We start from the raw sequence: 19,210 nt of genomic DNA on the forward strand, positions 1-19,210 counted from the left end.
GGTTTGGCATACAGAAATTGTATCCCTGGTTCACACTTTTTACATAGTCTGTGTATATTTTAAATGTGTTTATACTTGTCCAAACACATTGGACGCACAAAAATAATTTGGGTGTGTTAAGTGCTCACGTGAACTATGCCACTTGAAAGCTCCATCTCCACAACATAATTTAAAATCAAACCTTAAATGTTTTCTGCAGCGATACTCAATATGCTGTTCATCTGATGACTTTTAGTTGGACGTTTGCCATTGGAGAAAACATTGTCAAATTAAACTGACCTGTGCCTGAATTAATCAGATACTCATCCAACCAACCAACAAAAGACGAGGGTCAGAGTTCTCCAGCCTTTGCAAGTCACTTTTCGCCCCGGCAGCACACCCCTACCTGGGGGTTTCCCAGCAGCGTTGGGTGGCTTCAATGGGAAATCCCATCGACAAGCGACAGGCGTCGAGAACCTTGCTGCCAGTGAATGGTGCGCTGCCGAGAGACACACGGCTGGGGGACCGGAGAATCCGGCCCCGGACTGATGTCAGCAAAAAAATGAAATCAGGGGCGAAATTCTCCCCAAACGGCGCGATGTCTGCTGACTGGCGCCCAGAACGGCGCCAATCAGACGGGCATCGCGCCGCCCCAAAGGTGCGGAATGCTCCGCATCTTTGGGGGCCGAGCCCCAACATTGAGGGGCTAGGCCGACGCCGGAGGGATTTCCGCCCCGCCAGCTGGCGGAAACGGCCTTTGTTGCCCCGCCAGCTGGCACGGAAATGACGGCAGCGCATGCGCGGGAGACTTCGGCAACCGGCGGGGGCGAGATTCACGGCAGCCCCGGTGATTCTCCGACCTGGCGGGGGGTCGGAGAATGACGCCCCATAAGCTGATTTTACTGAATGATAATTTCTCCGAAAAGATAGTTGGAAAGTAACAGCATAGTATGTATTTCTCTCACTTAAGATCAACAGCAATGGTTTCAACAGATAAGTCTCTTTTAGTAACTTTTAGTGTTACGAGCCTTCATAAAATTATGGTTTTTTTCTCGCCGATATTCTCAGAAAGCTAAGCTGTCATGATTATGGAATTGGCCCTTTCACCCATTTCTCTGATTGTTTTGTCGGTACTAACGAATAATAAAGATTTTGTTTGCGTAAGGAAGAGAAATTTACACCTTATGTTAACTTCTTCTTTCCAATCTTTTTTCTTATAGGGAAACGTGGGACTTCTGGGTATCCTGCCAACAATTCACTGCAGATCACCCAGAGAAGTTCGGCAGCTTGAATTAAAAAAGCGGAACGGCTCCCACCGTAATAATTTAGACCCGTTAATGGATGAGGAGGAATTTGTCAGCGAAGCCATTCAGAGACCCTACCAATATCTCTGTAGGTTCAGTGGCAGGAAAAACATTGATCACTTCACATATAGAGAGCAGAGTGTTGAAGGAAATCCTGCTGAATGTCTAACTTTATTTCTCCAATACTGTGGCCTAAGGGATCCTTCCTGGGCAGAGTTGAGGAACTTTTCCTGGTTTCTGAACCTTCAGTTGAAAAACTGTGAGCGATCAATGTTTTGCAACCCTTTGTTTGTCGGAGATACCCTGATCGGTTTTAAAAACTTCATTGTTGAGTTCATGATTCTCATGGCTCGAGACTTTGCAACGCCATCGATGAATATTTCAGATGAAAGCCCTGCTTTCTCAACCCCCCAAACAGATGAAGACCTACTTCCGTATATCATACGGAAAAGATGGGAAACTCATCCCCATCCATACATATTTTTCAATGCAGACACATTTTCCATGACGTTCCTTGGTTTTCACTTGAAACAAAACAATAGAATGGGATTTGATGCCGTGGATCATCGCACTGGTGAGGTGCTGAGAGGGAACCTCATGTCTTCACAGCTTGAAAGCGGGCTTGGCATGCAGAGAATAAGATTTAACGAGAATATTGATGACCTTCCCAGAAAAGAGAAAATCCGGAAGCTCAGTTTGGTTCTTGGTGTTGACCAGGCAATGGATCCAGATGAGACTTACGAACTAACTGCCGACAACATGATGAAAATGCTCGCCATCCACATGCGCTTTAGGTGTGAAATTCCTGTCATCATCATGGGGGAGACGGGCTGTGGGAAAACAAGACTGGTTAAGTTCCTCTGCGACCTGCAGAAAGGGAAGCATGCCACAGAAACCATGAAGCTAGTTAAGGTACACGGAGGCACAACAGCAGAGACAATCTATGCAAAAATTAGAGAAGCCGAGGAGCTTGCCATTGAGAACAAGTGTAGATATGGCTTGGAGACGGTCCTGTTCTTTGATGAGGCCAACACCACAGAAGCTATTCATGCCATTAAGGAGGCTCTCTGTGATAAGACAGTTCAAGGTAAAGCAATGAAACGCAACACCGGTTTAAAAATAATTGCCGCCTGCAACCCTTACAGAAAGCATTCAGAGGATATGATCCGACGTCTGGAAATGGCTGGGTTGGGATACCGAGTCAAGGCAGAGGAGACGGAAGACAAACTGGGAAAAGTGCCTTTGAGGCAGCTGGTTTATCGGGTGCAGCCATTGCCGCCAAGCATGATCCCGTTGGTATGGGACTTTGGACAACTGAGTGACAAAGCTGAATTGGCTTACACCAACCAGATTGTGCAACGATATATACGAAGCCACGGACTTCCTTTTCTGCACGACAAAGCCATAATGAAGGTCCTCGCAGCCTCACAGCAATTCATGAGGCAAAAGAAAGACGAGTGCAGCTTCGTGAGCTTGCGAGATGTAGAACGATGCATGAAGGTTTTGGTGTGGTTTTATGATCATAGAGAAACTCTATTTGACTATCCAAACCCAAATCAAAACATCTTAGAAGCTCTGATATCAGCGCTCGGAGTATGTTACTATCCTTCACTAGCGTGCAAGAAAACATATTTGGAAGCCATATGCAAATTTTTCCCTGAACCGTATAATTCGTCAAATAAAATCCAGGCTCAAATTGTCCACTGTCAAGATATTTTTATGAAAAATATACAACCAAGAGCAACAATAGCTAAAAATGAGGCCTTAAAAGAGAATGTTTTCTTAATGGTCATTTGCATTGAGCTGAGAATCCCGCTCTTCCTTGTTGGAAAGCCTGGCAGTTCAAAATCCTTGGCAAAAACGGTTGTTCTGGATGCCATGCAGGGACAGTCTGCTCACTATGAACTGTTCAAAAAGCTGAAACAAGTCCACATGGTTTCCTTTCAGTGCAGCCCCCATTCGACTCCAGAAGGAATCATCAACACCTTCAAACAGTGCGCACGTTTTCAGCAGGGCAGAAACCTGGACGAATATGCTTCCGTGGTGGTCTTGGATGAAATTGGTTTGGCTGAGGACTCTCCACAGATGCCGCTGAAAACGCTTCACCCATTGCTGGAAGATGGCTGTGTTGACGACGACGATCCCCTCCCTCACAAAAAAGTAGGCTTCATTGGAATTTCCAACTGGGCCTTGGATCCTGCCAAAATGAACCGTGGGATATTTGTTTCCCGATTGGATCCGTCTGAGAAAGAGCTCATTGAGACGGCTGTAGGAATATGTTCATCTGACCCTGCTCTGCTTCAAAAGGTGCAGCATCTCTTTCCCATCTTTGCCAAAGCATATTTAAAAATATGTAGAAATCAAAATGTACAGTTTTTTGGACTTCGTGACTACTACAGTCTTGTAAAGATGGTTTTTATCACATCGAAGAAGACAAAACGTGAACCAACAGAGGAACAGCTGGCCGACACCATCTTACGGAATTTCAGTGGAAAAGATGAGTTTAATCCACTTGAAATTTTTCTCCCCACTTTGGACTCTTTTCCTCAAACAAGTACACTGGAGATGGTGAAAACAAATATCAAAGCAGATTCCAGCGATGGGGAGTGTCGCTACCTGCTCCTCCTTACCAAGAACTATGTTGCCCTTCAGATTGTCCTGCAGCATGTTTTTCAAGATGTGGACGACAAGCCAGAGATTATATTCGGGTCCAGTTTCCCAAAGGATCAGGAATACACTCAAATTTGCCGAAATGTAAATCGAGTGAAGACTTGCATGGAGACTGGGAGAACAGTGATACTTCTCAATTTGAAGAACTTGTACGAAAGCCTTTATGATGCTCTAAATCAGTACTACGTCTACCTTGGAGAATACCAGTATGTGGATCTGGGTTTAGGAACGCACCGTGTCAAATGCAGAGTGGACAGAAAGTTTCGACTGATCGTCGTTGAAGACAAGGATGTCGTCTACGAGCAGTTTCCCATTCCCTTGATCAACAGACTCGAGAAACACAGCCTAGACATGAATACTGTACTTAATCCTCAGCAGCAAAATATCACCAAACAATTGGAGCTGTGGGTCAGGGAGTTTGTGTCAGTGAAAATGAGTTGTAATGGAGCGGAAGACGGCTTAATGCTCAACCCTTCAGAGGTGATCATTGGTTTCCACGCTGATGCATGTGCTAACGTACTACTGCAAGTTCTGGACACTGCAGACCTGACAAATGAAGGTACCCTTGAGGACACTCGAACTATACTAAAATCAGCGAAACACCTTCTCCTCAACTGTGTGACCCCAGACGCTGTGGTTCGCTTGAAGCACTCTACTCTAGGGGATCATGAAGTCAAGGAGCAGTGGAAAGAATATTTTGTTCAACAACATCATAGATCACTGAGCGATTATATTCGCCAACATCTTGGAAACACGGCGACACGGCAGCACAATTTTGTAGAGGTAATAATGTTGAAATCTGTACATTAGAGGATTTTTAATAATGGGCGGGGACCCCACCGCGCACGCAGCGTGGTTTCTGGCAGTGAAGGTAGCCTGCCATTAGCCGCGGCGGGATCTTCCTGTCCCGCTGATGTCTAGAGGGCTTTGCGTGGCTCGCACCCTCCACCACCACGTTGGGTCGCCGTCAGCGGGGCTGGAAGATCCCGCCAGTGGGAAGTGCCAGCAAATTGCCGCCATTGACTACAGCTTGGAGATTATTCTGTGTAGGGATTTGAAATCAGACTATAGGATCTTGGTTACCATGCATAAATGCTTTCAGAAATTTTCAGATTTTGTTTACATTTTGATGTTGGAATGCTACTCCTTAAAAAGGCTGCGCATTCAAAACACTTCGAATTTGATTTCTACCTTCAGTCCGTGCCTCCTTTAATATTCTGATCGGTCTCACCAAACTAGAATGAACGCCTCTTCCAAAGTGCCCCCTCCTGTTTTCTTTTTCACCAAACTACTGTGAAGAGTTAAATCTAACCTGTTTCCTGTTGGGCAAATAAAGGACTTTTAAAAACTTTCAGTAGGAAATATGAGAAGGGAATGCTGGAATATTTGAAGCCATGTGGCCTGAATCCCTTCTGTTGTTTTCGCTTTGCCTGTATAATATGTCCTCGTGTAAATTCCCGTCTGTGATAACAAATGTTTTAAAATAATAAATCATGCAAAAACTGCTGATAACTGTACAGAAAACTGGGTACGTAGAAAATGATAAAAGCAAATTACTGCGGATGCAGGAATCTAAAACAATAACAGAAAATGCTGGAAAATCTCATCAGGTCGGACAGCATCTGTGGAGAGAGAACGGAGCTAACATTTCAAGTCAGAACTGAGCATTATCTCAGGCCTTCATAAAACACTGGGTGGGCTCATACCCTACACCGCTGGGGAGCCAACCCACTGCGGGAAGTCGCCATTGGTGGGACTGGAAGATGCCGCAGGTGGGTAGGACTAGAGAATTTTGCTCACGTGTTTTGTGAGTAATAAGCGGGAAAGGCCTCAAACCCCTCATCTAGCTTTATAAACCATCCTGTGAGCATGAGGGAAGGGAGCTTGTTCTGTGCTACTGTCTGCATCTGTCTGCTACTGCACTGCCTCCGTCCAGTACCTTGCCCAGCCCTAGTCTATTCCAAGAGTTGAAAGACAGGAGGAGTGAAACCCTTTTCTATTCATCAGTCAGTTTCCTGACACCATAGTCATTCCTTATCCGGTTCGAATCGAACCCAGCTTTCACGGATGAATCAGTCACAGAACAGGGCAGAGCAAATGGATTGAAACCAAGCTGAAGCTTGCTTGCTGTAAGAGTGAGATTGCAGTATTGGCTTATCAGTCGTCATGCTAAATAAAGTACTGCTGTTCCAGGTAACAACCTTCTCCAGGCTTCTCACAAAATCAGACGTCAAAGTAATGGTCAAGGAGCTTGGTAACAAGGTGGGAGAATTTCTGCTTCTGTTCCTGCACCAGTTTGATACGGAACAATCATTCTGCAAAAGAATAAGGTCAGTACTCGTGCGTTTTCTGCAATCATTTTTTATTTTAAATTTAGAGTACCTAATTCTTTTTTTTTTCAAATTAAGGGTCAATTTAGAGTGGCCAATCCACCTACCCTGCACATCTTTGGGTTGTGGGGGCGAAACCCACGCAAACACGGGGAGAATGTGCAAACTCCACACAGACAGTGACCCAGAACCAGGATTGAACCTGGGACCTCGGCGCCGTGAAGCAGCAGTGCTAACCACTGCGCCACCGTGCTGCCCCTTTTTCTGCAATCATTAATCATTAGCAGTTTTCCACAAAATAAAGATTTTTTTTAAAATGTAGAGTACCCAATTATTTTTTTTCTTATTAAGGGTCAATTTAGCGTGGCCGATCCACCCAACCTGCACGTCTTTGGGTTGTGGGGGCAAATCCCATGCAAACATGGGGAGAATGTGCAAACTCCACACGGACAGTGACCCGGGGACAGGATTGAACCCGGGTCCTCAGCGGGGTAGGCAGCAGTGCTAACCTCTGTGCCACCGTTTCGCCCCATTCAACAAAGTAAATATACAATCAAACCTCAGATATTATTTTCATTGTTATGTCCAGGGATTGCGTGGAGGGATGAAAATTTGCCCGATGCAATTTTATAAAACGTAGAATATCTGCTTATTTTCTGATCCCAATTTATTCAGAAATAATCCATGATAAGTTCCTTAATTTTGCTTTTTAAGACAAAAAGTGCTTAGGTGTCTTTTTATATCCCCAGGGAATCGTTTCAAAACTGTAACACTGAAGTCCGTGTGCTGCTGATACAGATGGATACCGAGGAATCCGCTCAGAGTTCAGAACTGATTGCTTCTGCCAAGTAAGTACAAATGGTTTCAACATCAAGCAGGAATAATAAGGTGCTGCACCAGGAGCCCTGCTTCGACTGGATCCCCGCCGAAACAGAGGGGATATAAAAAAGATTGAACAGGCTGGGTCCTCATTGTTCCAGACAGAGATTGACCTGATGCAGGTCTCTAAATATTTTGAACGGGTTTGGTAAGGTAGATTTGAGAAGATGTTTCCGCTTCTCGGTGAGTCCAGCACTCGGCAGGAGAACTTGGCAGGGGTAACCATGACGGTTCCTAAGGTTTCTGTGCCATGGTGGACTGGATCTCCTCACGTCCCACAACGCAGTGAGAGTAGGGCTCCGTGACAATATTTGTTTTTCGGATTGATCATTGGAGCACTTGGTAAAAGGTTTCATCGCAATAACCATCTTATGGATTTCCTTCAAATGAAGAATTTCAAGACTTCCGCTTGCCAGACTGTTACTTTTACTATTAGAATAACGTTATATATTTTAAGGATGTTTATGGCTAATCAATGTTCTTGTGTATTTTTGTTGTTAACGATTTTAACTTTATATTTTAACCACGTCATAATTTTTGTACTGAAGTTGGTTATTTTCTTTTCTTTTAGATATGTAAAGGTAAGATTAACCCATTCCTCATATCGCTCGGTGAACACTTAACCTCTACAATGACAGATTTTTCTTGGCTTCCTTATCCTCGTTGAGTCTATAATTCACACCGAATATTACTTCCATGGACCAAACCACATTAAACACTCACAATTTATGGACACGATCGAACGTTGACACAGTGCCCGAAAAGCAGCTCGGCGCAGCGTGGCCGATAGAAGCCGGGCGACCCCGCTCCTGGGATCTATTCGGCTCGCAACGCCTCACCATAAATCCTGCTCATTCTGGGCGGGATCACTTTTTACCAAATCTGCATATTAAAGCGAGACAGCTAATCTCACTTTAATATGCAGATTCCCGAGGTACCCGAGGCATTGGGATCGATCCCCTTCGCCACGGAGACTTCGGGCAAGTGCCGTTCAGAACTGGTCTCCACAAACGGGGACCAGACCGAGCGGCACTATGGGAGTCTTTCAGGGTATTGATGGCCCCCAGGTGCATGCCTTTTGGGCAGGGTGGTGCCCTGGCACTGCTGGTGCAATCTGGGCACTCTGACACTGCCAACCTGGCACCCTGGAAGTGCCACTTCGGTGTCTGCCTGGCACTGTCAAGGTGCCTAGGTGGCACTGCCAGCTGGCAGGGGCTTTGCTAGTCTGACGCTGCCATGATGACGCACTGAAATTTCTCACATGGTGGTGATCGGGGGGGGGGGGGGGGGTGCCCTGTGCGGGTTTGGGGGAGGGGGCTTCCCATAGTTTGTCGTGTGTGGAGGCTCTCCCATAGTCTGTTGGGGAGGGGGAAGGGGGTTACTACAGGGGCTGCAGAAATTGGGACACTATTTAAAAATGGCGTCCCGATCTCTCACTACACTGAAGAGTTCTGGCGAGCGGAGCTCATCAGTGTACATGTTAACTACAACATAAGTGCATAAATGCATTCAAATTGTGACGGTTGTACCAAACAAATTTTAACAGAATAAAATGCTAATTTCCAACCTAAAAAAGACAGTTTGGCTTGTCCAGTCATGCAGATGGGCGGCGCAGAATGTCAATCTGCACATATGAACGTGCCACTGTGACGATGTAAAGTTGAAACCAATGTTGTAAAGTCGAAATGGGGTGTCATTTATATATTTTAAGTTCCGCCCATCGTAACGCCCACGTCGTAAAGTCAAGGACGGCCTGTACTGCCAAACAAAATGTCAGTTATCAGATCACCTGAGTTATGTAACTTTGGGCTGCAGGAGTGGCTTCTGCCCCACAGCTGGGTGCTGTACCATAGCATTTTTTTCCTGATATTTGAAGTGCAAATTTGATGTGCTCCTTTCCAGATACTGCACAATGAATGAAATGAACCTGATGAACTCCACATCAAAGCCAAATTGTTACGTGCTTTTTATCACCAAGCTCTCTCGAATTGCCGGAGAATCGAAATACATTGGATTTCAAGGAGGTATGTTCAAGAGGAGAGAAGGCGCAATTCCGTCTCTGGACGACAGTGGTGTCTGGTGTGAAAGGGGAGGATTTCTGTGTTGCATTTCAGGCAGACAACTGAGAATGATACAGCACAGAAGGAGGCCGTTCCTCCCATTGTGTGCATGCTAGCTCTTTGAAAAAGCTATCCAATTAGCCCCACTCTCCTCTTTTTCAGTAGCACTTCAAGTTTTTCCTTTTCAACTAAGTATTTACTTGACTCTGCTCTCACCATCCTATTGTGCAACGCATTCCATAATTTGATAATTCAGTGCGCAACACAATGCCGCCACATCTTCCCTCTATCTCCACTGTGGTTGTGCATCTTTGCACACCAGACCTGATGTACTGACCGTAAATTTACATTGTAGCAGTATGAATGTAGGAACTGACCAATGAGAGTCAGAAACACTTGCAACTTTCAAGCAGTGGAGCAAAGGGGCTGCTGGGGGAGAGGCGCAATGCCGTTAGCTGTCAAAAAACAAATAGCTGGAATGCCTAGCAGGGCATTCAGTTTCCGCAGTGAGAATAGATAAATGGATATTTATTGTTGTTGCAGTGCTGTAAAATCTTGACCGTATCTTGCTTGCTGTGTAGGTCAGTGGCTGTCTGTCCACATTGATGACGTGACTGAATCAGAGGAGATGGCGTCGGACATATCTGCATTCTGCAACACTACTATCAGTGAACTAATTGCCAAGGCTTTGGGTGTACAAGCAGGTAATTTATCACCTAAAACGTTAGTGTGGATTAAATTCTGCAAGCTGTGTTGAATGTGTACTGAGGAGCATGTAGTAAAGTATTAACACGTTGACGAGCTCAAAGTAAAACTGAAGCAACACGCGAACCGCCTGAGACCCCTCTGACCTTTATTGCTTTGAAGCACAATCATTTTGTTATCTTCAATGCAATGCAGAATTTTTAAAAAATTAGATACACACTGCTTGGAAATGAAATTGGGATGCGGGCACAAAACCTACCTGGGCAATCACTCACCTTGAAAATATACTGCCTGTCACAATGATGTACCGCAGACCCAGTGAGCCCTCAACTTCCCACTAGACCATATGGAAACTGCAGCTAAGTTACAGTGATAGACACGTAACATGTTAAGATGTTAATTTATAGATTGTTAGTTACCGAGACCTATAAATATTAAATAGAAACAGAAAGTGCTGGAAAAACTCAGCCGGTCTGGCAGCATCTGTGGGGAGTTAAGGTTTTGAGTCCAATACGACTCTTCTTTGGACCTAAAGTGAGGTAGAAGTTTGATGGGGTTCATGCTGTTGGAAAAGTAGGGTGGGTTGGAGAGAACAACAACGTCAGGGTTAGGTTAAGAGTGCGGGAGAGATTAACTGTCAGGGAAGAAGAAGCAAGGGCAGTAATAATGATTGTTGTGAGACTCTGAGAAACAAAGCATTGGCTCAGAGTTAAGTGTAAATGGCAGATTGGGGGGCACGGTGGCACAGTGGTTAGCACTGCTGCCTCATGGCACCGAGGACCCGGGTTCGAACCCGGCCCCGGATCACTGTCCGTGTGGAGTTTGCACATTCTCCCCGTGTCTGCGTGGGTCTCACCCCCACAACCCAAAAAGATGTGCAGGGTAGGTGGATTGGCCACGCTAAATTGCCCCTTAATTGGAAAAAAAAGAATTGGGTACTCTAAACTTTTTTTAAAAGTGTAAATGTCAGAATACAGAAACAGAAACATGAACACAAGATACAGACTGGCACTTGGCAAAAAAAATCAAAATGGAGGACAGCGTTTGTGGTCTGAAGCTGTTGAACTCATTGTTGAGTCCAGAAAGCTGTAAAGTGCCTGAGCGGAAGATGAGGTGCTGTCCCTTCCAGCTTGCGTCTGGCTTCACTGGAACATTGCATGGGAGGCGGCCTGTGTGGAGTTGGAACAAGGAATGTTTCACATGTCCTGCAAAAACGACAGGCGCAACAAAGGCCCTTGTGGGTACCCGTAGGAATACAGGCAAAATTGTTCGGGCAGAGAACAAGTTCGGCCAGGCACAGGAGGGTGGTGATGGATGGGGACTGTCGAGGCCTCTGTTCCAGGCAGAAGCGGAGAGCCCATAGACTATCCTGGTGAGCGATAGGCGGGGCGGGGGGGGGGGGGGGGGGGGGGGGGGGGGCGGTGCGTAGAGGGATTGGACATCCAAACGAAGAAGGGGCAGTTGGTGTTGGAAAACTAGAAATGATTGAAATGACGTAGTAGAGTGTTAGAAGAGTCATGAATGAAGGTGGAAAGAGACTGGACAAGGGGAGAAAAAGTAGAGTCAAGATAAGAAGAAACAAGTTCAGTGGGGCAGGAACGGGCTGAAATGATGAGTCTATTTACTGATGTATACACTATAAATTGTTTTTTAACCTTGGGAGCTAACTTATTCATCTACTTTGGCGCTAATTTATTCATCCATTCTAAAGGTGCATTCAAATTGTTGGAATTTGAATGTTTAATTCTGAATCCACAGATAATGACAGGATGGAATTTTAAAAAGTATTAGTGGTCTCTGGTGACAGGAATCAAAAATGCAACAGCTCAATTTGCAGTTAGAACCATAACAGGCATCAAACCTTAATCTCTGAAATCTTAATTAAGTATACAAAGATCAAAAATGTCTCTGACCCAGTCTGAGAGTTTAACTGTGGGTTGTTGTAAATTCTGTCATTTCCGGCATTCACAAAACTCTGTTGTCTTTTTTACTTCAGAAATCAATGGCGCGAACGCTGTTCCAGTTGATGATCAACAGGTCAAAAAGCTGACGGTATGAATTATTTTGTGTAATGCTTGCACCAGATACTGTTTTCCTCACCGTCGTTAACTACGCAATGTATTAAAAGGGGGAATGTTTACAGTCAGCAATAAGATGCATTATTTGATCAAAATATTTGCCACCATTGAATGATTCATGCACAATTCTAACATAACAAAACATCCAGGGCATTTGGGACATCGCTAACACCACTTGCACAAAAGCAGCTACTGAACTATTCTCCCAAACCGCTCCAGTCTCTCAACATTGCGCTGTCCCTTTAACAGCCCTCTAGCCTACCTTAATATCTTCCTTCAATCCTGAGCTCTAATTTTAATTGTCAGGAAATCTTCCCCTTTTGGATTTCTTTAGTTTCTTGGTGCCAACTGATGAAAGGAACAGCTACAGCGTACTCTATGTTAATGGTTAGGTTACACAAGTGGAGGGCTTAAGCCCTTTGAGCACGTATAAATAGGGAGTTGCCCCACCAGGGATGAACACCTCCATCCATTGGTCAATATGTTTTGACTGTTGGTTTTCTAACTTGAGGACAGCTGGGAGCGTGGGAGGAAAGCTGTAAAACTGAAAAAACTCAATGAACTCAATAACGACAAAACTCTGCACCTTGGTTTCAACTTCACCAACTGCCTTGGATCCTGTTTACACTGCAGCCTTGATTCCTTCCTGCATTTAACTGAGCTCCCATCTTCACCCAAGTGGCCCTCGCTCATTGGGTCAGGTGTGCTTCAGCTGTAGTCTGCCCACCTGGGTCGGAAGGTTCTGGGTTCAAGTTCCACTGCAGAGACTTGAGCATCCAATCCAGGCTGTGGTTAGCACTGCTGCCTCACAACGCCAGGGACCCGGGTTCAACTCTGGCCTTGGGTGACTGTGTGGAGTTCGCACTTTCTCCCCTTGTCTGTGCGGTTTTCCTGCCACAGTCCAAAGATGTGCAGGTTAGGCGGATTGGCCATGCTAAATTGCCCCTTTGTGTCCAAAGATGCGCAGGTTAGGTGGGGTTACAGGGATAGGGCGGGGGAGTGGGCCTAGGTGGGATGCTCTCTCAAAGGGTCGGTGCAGACTCAATGGGCCGAATGGCCGCCTTCTGCACTGTAGGGATTCTATGGTTGTATGGACACCTCAGTGCAGCAATGAAGGAGTTCTGCTCTGTCAGAAGTGCTTCCAAAGCCTTTGGGGATGTAAGCAGCCCATCGGTACTGCCCAAATACAAGTGGGGAAAGTATCCTGATGTCCCAGCCAATATTTAGCCTTCAACCAACATAAGTAAAACAAATGATCAGGTGATATCACATTGTTGTCTGTGTGACCTCACTGAGGGTGAATTGGCTGCTGTGCTTTTCTACATTACAACCATGACTCCAGTTTGAAAAGGATGTGATTTGCTGTAACGCACTCTGAAGATCCAGAGGGTGTGAAACGCTCAAAGGTCCTTCCTCCTCTGTGCCTTAGGGGATTTATTTTTTTGTCATCATTTGTAAACAGGCAAGGCCGAACATTCTCAACACGACATTCCTGTTACAAAGCTGCATACAGAGTGCTGTCAGTAAAATACGTGATGGGAAAGATGGATCCAGTCGGAACACTGAACGCGTCCCGATTCTCCTGGATCTCCTGAGGGAAGAGGGGAAACGTGAGGGTGAGCACCAGTGCCTGTTTACATTTTGATCATGCAAATTCCTGCTGCATTGTTACCCAGCAGCTTCAGTTTAACTCCAACGCGAAACTTGTATTGTGTAAAATTTCCCTGTAGTGAAAAGTACAGCTCCGAATCTACTCAGATATAACGAGATCTCACAAGGCATCGCGGTCTGGATCGCACCCTCAATGGTCGAGATCCAGATTTGCATATTCAAGTGAGTAATTAGTCTGCGGCGGTGTTACCCAAGGTGCGGGACCTAGTGTCCTCGTCGCGGTGACCTCGAGTGGGCGCCATTTACCACTAGTTTCCACAACCGTGGACTAGGTGTACCAACACTGGGTAGGTGTCCCAGACGATCAGGGACCCCCCGGGTGGTTGGGCTCCGGGCATGATGGCTCCCTGGCACCCCGATGCCACCCGGCGACTCTGGCAGTGCCACCCGAGACTACAGGGGAAATCCTCACCAAGGCCCAAAAATGAAGCACACACCTGTTTATTAGCGGGGTTGTTCTCAGTGCTGCAAGGAACAACCGGCTAAACGTGCCCAAAACGGGACTGAGTTCTTTCCCATTAAATTGCACCCCATTTTAACAAGATAATGGTAATATGAATGCTTTGCAGTAGGTGTTGAAAAATATCTCTTAAAGGAAGAACACTCAGTTAAGAGTGTGACCATTTATGGAGATCAGCAAGGACTGGAAGGTCTAGAATTATCAATAACTTGAAAGATTGGCGTTTATATCTAATTGGCATGTCGCTCTGGAATTTATTGCAATAAGTCAGAATCCTTTGAGCCATGTGAGCTGTTTTTTCACCCCAGCCCAGGCAAAGAATAATTTTACAATCCCACTGTGGTGACTGATTGAAATCTGGAAACTCCCATAGGAGGGAAATGTGTAACTCAACAACAACTTATCTTTAAGTAGCACCTCTAACATAATGGCCTGTAGCTTCCTCAGAGTGGAAATCTCCGGCGGAGTGCCACTCTCGACGGACTTACCCACAATGAGATTCCAAACCTCCTGTCTCGCCCAATCTTCCTCACTCAGGCTGGGGGAGACAGGGGCAGTGAAGTGCTCCCCTGGCTGCAGCGGCGTGGAGTAACTGGGGCGCAGAGAGGTAAGAAATGCCCCCTTTTTACCAAACTAGTCGCCGTAAAGGAGGTGATTAATTCGGATAATTTAAAAAGTGTTTTTGCACTGAGACTGGTTATTGTCCACAACCACCTTTGGTATTATTTATTTATATGAAAGCGCTGCAATGATGGCGCATGTGTGTTTTTACAGCGCGGTTTTTGAGGACAGTGATGGAGAGACTGATTCTGCAGCTGCAGGAACAGGAGGAAATATCAGTAAATCCAAAGGAATGGATGTGTAACGAGGCAAAGAAAGTTGCTGCTCTGCAGGAGGGCGGCACGTTCAGGTAACTTTGCAAGCCATGTTGGATGCACCTGCAGATCGACCTATTACTCCCGTTCCAGGGGATCACTTTCAGAGCCCGTACTCCAGCTGCAGAATGTTGGGTCGCAGAGCGGAAGCCAAACGTGTGACTCATACTTACACTCACTGAGTCTCTGTGCCGACATCTATTGTTGCGGATGTAGTCCGCATGCTTGCTGCTGTTTTTTTTAAAATTGTGCCTCGTTCACATGAACATTTATTGCTGGATGATGCGCTTGAGCAGGACAACAGCAGTGCGGACACCATCCCAACTCCAACTCCTTCTTAGTCTTCACCACAGTGAGCTGATGGTTAGGTTGTTCAAATGATGGTCAGTTGCTTTCACAAAATAGTTGCTGTGTCCGGTCCGTCTGGAGTCCTTTTCCTTCTTCAATATCTGATTCTGAATGTCTGGTGATTTGGATTGTTTCATGAGTGGATTCCTCTCACCCTGGAACTCCCTTTGAAACTCAGTCATTGCGGCTGAGTGGTTAAGCAGTGAATGCTGCTCACTGCTAAGGATTGCCTTATGTCCTATTTTTGTACCAAATTTCTGTATGTATAGGGACAAATTGAAAAATTCCTGTATCTGTGACTTGCTGTTTTCCCCACTAGTCCCGTTGGTAGGGTGGGAATGGCTGGCTCTGACAATGGGCAGGGTGAAATTTGACTTACTGGCTTCTTTCTTACTCATGGGATGTGGGCCAGCATTTACTGCCCATCCCTGAGAGCATTTAAGAGTCAACCACATTGTTGTGGATCATGGGTCATATGTAGGCCAGACCAGGAAAGGTCGACAGATTTCCTTCCCTAAAGGGCATTAGTGTACCAGATGGGTTTTTACAACAATCGACAAACGGTTTCATGGTCATCTTTAGACTTTTGATTCCAGAATTCTTTACCATCTACCCTGACAGGATTTGAACCCGGGTTCCCAGAGGATGTCTCTGGGCCTCTGGATTACCAGTCCAGCAACAATACCACTATGCCAAGGCCCCCCCCCTGGGGTTGGGGTGTGTAGTACTGCAAGGCAGCATCGCAATTACTCCGTGCGAAGAGTAAAAGGCGACTTGATTGAAAAGTATAAGATCCTGAGGTTGGATGAGGAGAGGATGTTTCCTCTTGTGGAAGAATCTAGAACAATGGGTCGTTGTTTAAAAATAGGGGGTAACCCATTTAACACAGAGAAATGGAGAAATGTTTTTCTCTCAAGGAGTCGTCTGTTTTTGGAACTCTCTCCCTCAAAAGGCGGTGGAACCAGAATCATTGAATATTTTTAAGGCCGAGCTAGGTGGAGTCTTGATAAGCAAGAGGGTAGAAGGTTATCGGGAGTGGGTGGCAATGAGGAATTGAGGCTGCAATCAAACCAGTCGTGATCCTATTGAATGGCAGATCAGGCAGCGAGGGGCCGAGTGGCCTACTCCTGCCCCTAAATCGCATGTTTAATGCCTCATCCAAAAGGTGGTACCTCCAACAGTGCAGCACTCCCTCAGTACTGCACTGGAGTGTCATCCTCATAGGATTCCCTGTGAGATTTATTTTAGCACCTCACACAGGTAGAAGGCTGATGATGGAAATTGAACTTTGTTCCGCCGACACCACACCTTGATGAACCAAAAATGTGTTGTTTGGGTGAGGCGATGTGCTAGATTCAATGCCATGCGGGCAGAGATTTATGTTGCATTGGTACAAGATAGGAGCACCTGACCCAACAGCCTTTGAAACATGAAGCTGGATAGCTGAAGACATAACACACAGTTGATTTCACATAAAACGGAGCATCAGTTTTTATATCCTACATACATATGAATTTTCTTTGCTTTGATAATGTAGACACACACTGTGGAAGTGCATTCAGAAGACAGTTACTCCGAATCTAGCTCAGATGATTTCCATCCTCGACAGAGACTATAACCTAAATCTTTTGGTGGACACGAAAGTGAACGACGAGATTAAACAGCTCTGGCTCAACATCTTCAATGATGTACAGATACTGAGGGTATCTCACCAGGCAGGAAGCTCAAGGTATGAACGCCTTATTCTTGTGTTGCAGATCTTTTAATGTCGCTGGTTTGTTCCATGAGTTGGCACTGTTTTTATTTGTGTAAATTAAATTCAGTTATTGTTTATAACAAATTACATTTTGGGAGCATATATTTTCTGGTCAATATATATACTCACCATTTTGAGATTATGCAGGTATAATGACCGATTTGTTCCATTAGGCCAAAGACAGAGGAAATAACAGTCGATCACAAATTGAGCAAAGAATCTGTACACATTACCTGTAGTGCTCCTTTCAGTTGGCTGATCAAGGAATACATTGACCAGTTCTGGGTTGAATTCCAGTTTTTGGAAGGTATTTATTGCTCACTTTAAACTCAATCCTTTAATTCGCACTTCTTATCCATGGTATTAATCCTATGCTTGTTTTAAAGTGTACTATGTGATTGAACTTGACTGTTCGAACATTCTTGGCCAAGCCATCAAAGGTTTGACTGATCGGGACGAGGGGGAACTTTCGAAATTATTATTGGGCGGCGACATAGCGATGGTCAGGAAGTGGGTAGTGGAGGAGGGGTTGGTTTGGGAGCGGGTGAAGGCGGCCTCGTGTAGGGGCACGAGTTTAGGGGCTCTGTTAACGGCACATCTGTCATTCTCGCCAGCCAGATACTCCACAAGCCTGGTAGCAGTGGCAGCCCTGAGGGTGTGGGGACAGTGGCAGCAGCACATGGGATTAGAGGGGGTATTGGTGTGGGCGCCGATATGTGGTAACCACCGGTTCGCTCGGGGGGGGGGGGGGGCGGGGGGGGGGGCTGCTGGACGGGGAGTTCCAGAGGTGGCAGCGGGCGGGGATCGAGAGATTAGGAGATCTCTTTATCGATGAGGGTTTCCCAAGTTGGAGGAGGATTTTGAGCTGCCAGGTGGGAATGGGTTCCGGTATCTGAAGGTGAGGGACTTTGTGCGGAGGCAGGTTTTGACCTCCCCGCACCTGCTGCCCCAGGGGCTACGGGATAAGGTGGTGTCGAGAGTAGGAGTAAGGGAGGGGAAGGTTTCAGAGATGTATAAAGAGCTGATGGAATGAGCGGGAGCCCCGATAGGGGAGGTGAAGCGAAAGTGGGAAGAAGAGCTGGGTGGGGAGTTGGAGGCCGGATTTGGGAGGAGGCCCTGAGATGAGTCAATGCACCCTTGTCATGTGCCAGGCTCAGCCTGATACAATTGGTCCACAGGGCCCACATGACGGTGGCCGGGTGAGCGGGTTCTTTGAGGGGATGGAGGAAAGGTGTGGGTGCTGTGTGGGGGACCTGCGAACCATGTCCATATGTTTCGGGCAGGGGTTCGCTGACGTCATGTCAGAAGTATTAAAGGTGGTGCTGAGTCCAGAAGTTGCAATCTTTGGTGTGTTGGAAGATCTGGGAGCCCAGGTGGTGAGAGAGGCCGACATCCTGGGCTTTACCTCCCTGGTGGCCCCGAGACAGATCCTACTAGGATGGAGGGACTTGGAGCCCCCAAAATCAGGGGTATGGGTTAGCGACATGGCGGGGTTTCTCAGACTCAAGAAAATCAAGTTTGTCTTGAGGGGAACGCTGCAAGGGTTTACCCGGAACTGGCAGCCGTTCATTGACTTCTTTGAGAAAAAGTAAGCTGTCAGGAGGGGCTGTCAGGAATAAATCACTTCTGAGATTGTGGATAACTAGATGCTAAGGAACTGCTGAAAGAAGAGCATGGTGCTCCTTTTTGTGGCTTTCTTGATTTATTGAGTTACTGGGACCTATATGCAAGCATTCTACATGCATCAGCATACCTGTCCTATCGGTTTTCACAGTTGCGGCCTTGTTGTGCACTGACATTAGCCATTTATTCACTGTACGCAGGGCAGATTGGTTTTAGTGAAATCCAATTTGGATCAGTTTTAACATTACACCTCACCATTTATAATTGTGTCTGAAAGCATTTTCAGGAAAAAATACAAGAGCATTCTGTCTTTAAATCATCAGGATCCTAGTGAGATCGAACTGTGATAATTAAACATTTAAACAAGCTTTTGGTCATTTACTTTAGATTCCGCCCACATGTACTTGAAATTGTTCTCAAAATAATCACAATTTTTTATTTGCGTAATAATCACAAAAGTAAGAAGCTCCGG

General features: G+C 45.9%; 1 protein-coding gene across 5 annotated transcripts in view; it reads left to right on the plus strand.

Moving 5' to 3' along the window:
* LOC140395585 (E3 ubiquitin-protein ligase rnf213-alpha-like) overlaps positions 1–19,210 on the plus strand; it is a 192,537-nt gene that overhangs the window by 90,175 nt on the left and 83,152 nt on the right. For all 5 annotated transcript variants that reach the window (XM_072483546.1, XM_072483548.1, XM_072483547.1 and 2 more), the window contains exons 32-41: positions 1,200–4,736; positions 6,147–6,283; positions 7,033–7,131; positions 9,065–9,186; positions 9,804–9,926; positions 11,924–11,979; positions 13,468–13,621; positions 14,911–15,046; positions 16,897–17,088; positions 17,289–17,422. In XM_072483546.1, coding sequence (XP_072339647.1) covers positions 1,200–4,736; positions 6,147–6,283; positions 7,033–7,131; positions 9,065–9,186; positions 9,804–9,926; positions 11,924–11,979; positions 13,468–13,621; positions 14,911–15,046; positions 16,897–17,088; positions 17,289–17,422 — 4,690 coding nt within the window. The remainder of the gene's footprint in view (positions 1–1,199; positions 4,737–6,146; positions 6,284–7,032; positions 7,132–9,064; positions 9,187–9,803; positions 9,927–11,923; positions 11,980–13,467; positions 13,622–14,910; positions 15,047–16,896; positions 17,089–17,288; positions 17,423–19,210) is intronic.

Source organism: Scyliorhinus torazame, chromosome 18 (genome assembly GCF_047496885.1).
Source record: "Scyliorhinus torazame isolate Kashiwa2021f chromosome 18, sScyTor2.1, whole genome shotgun sequence".
In the NCBI taxonomy this organism is placed as follows: domain Eukaryota; kingdom Metazoa; phylum Chordata; class Chondrichthyes; order Carcharhiniformes; family Scyliorhinidae; genus Scyliorhinus; species Scyliorhinus torazame.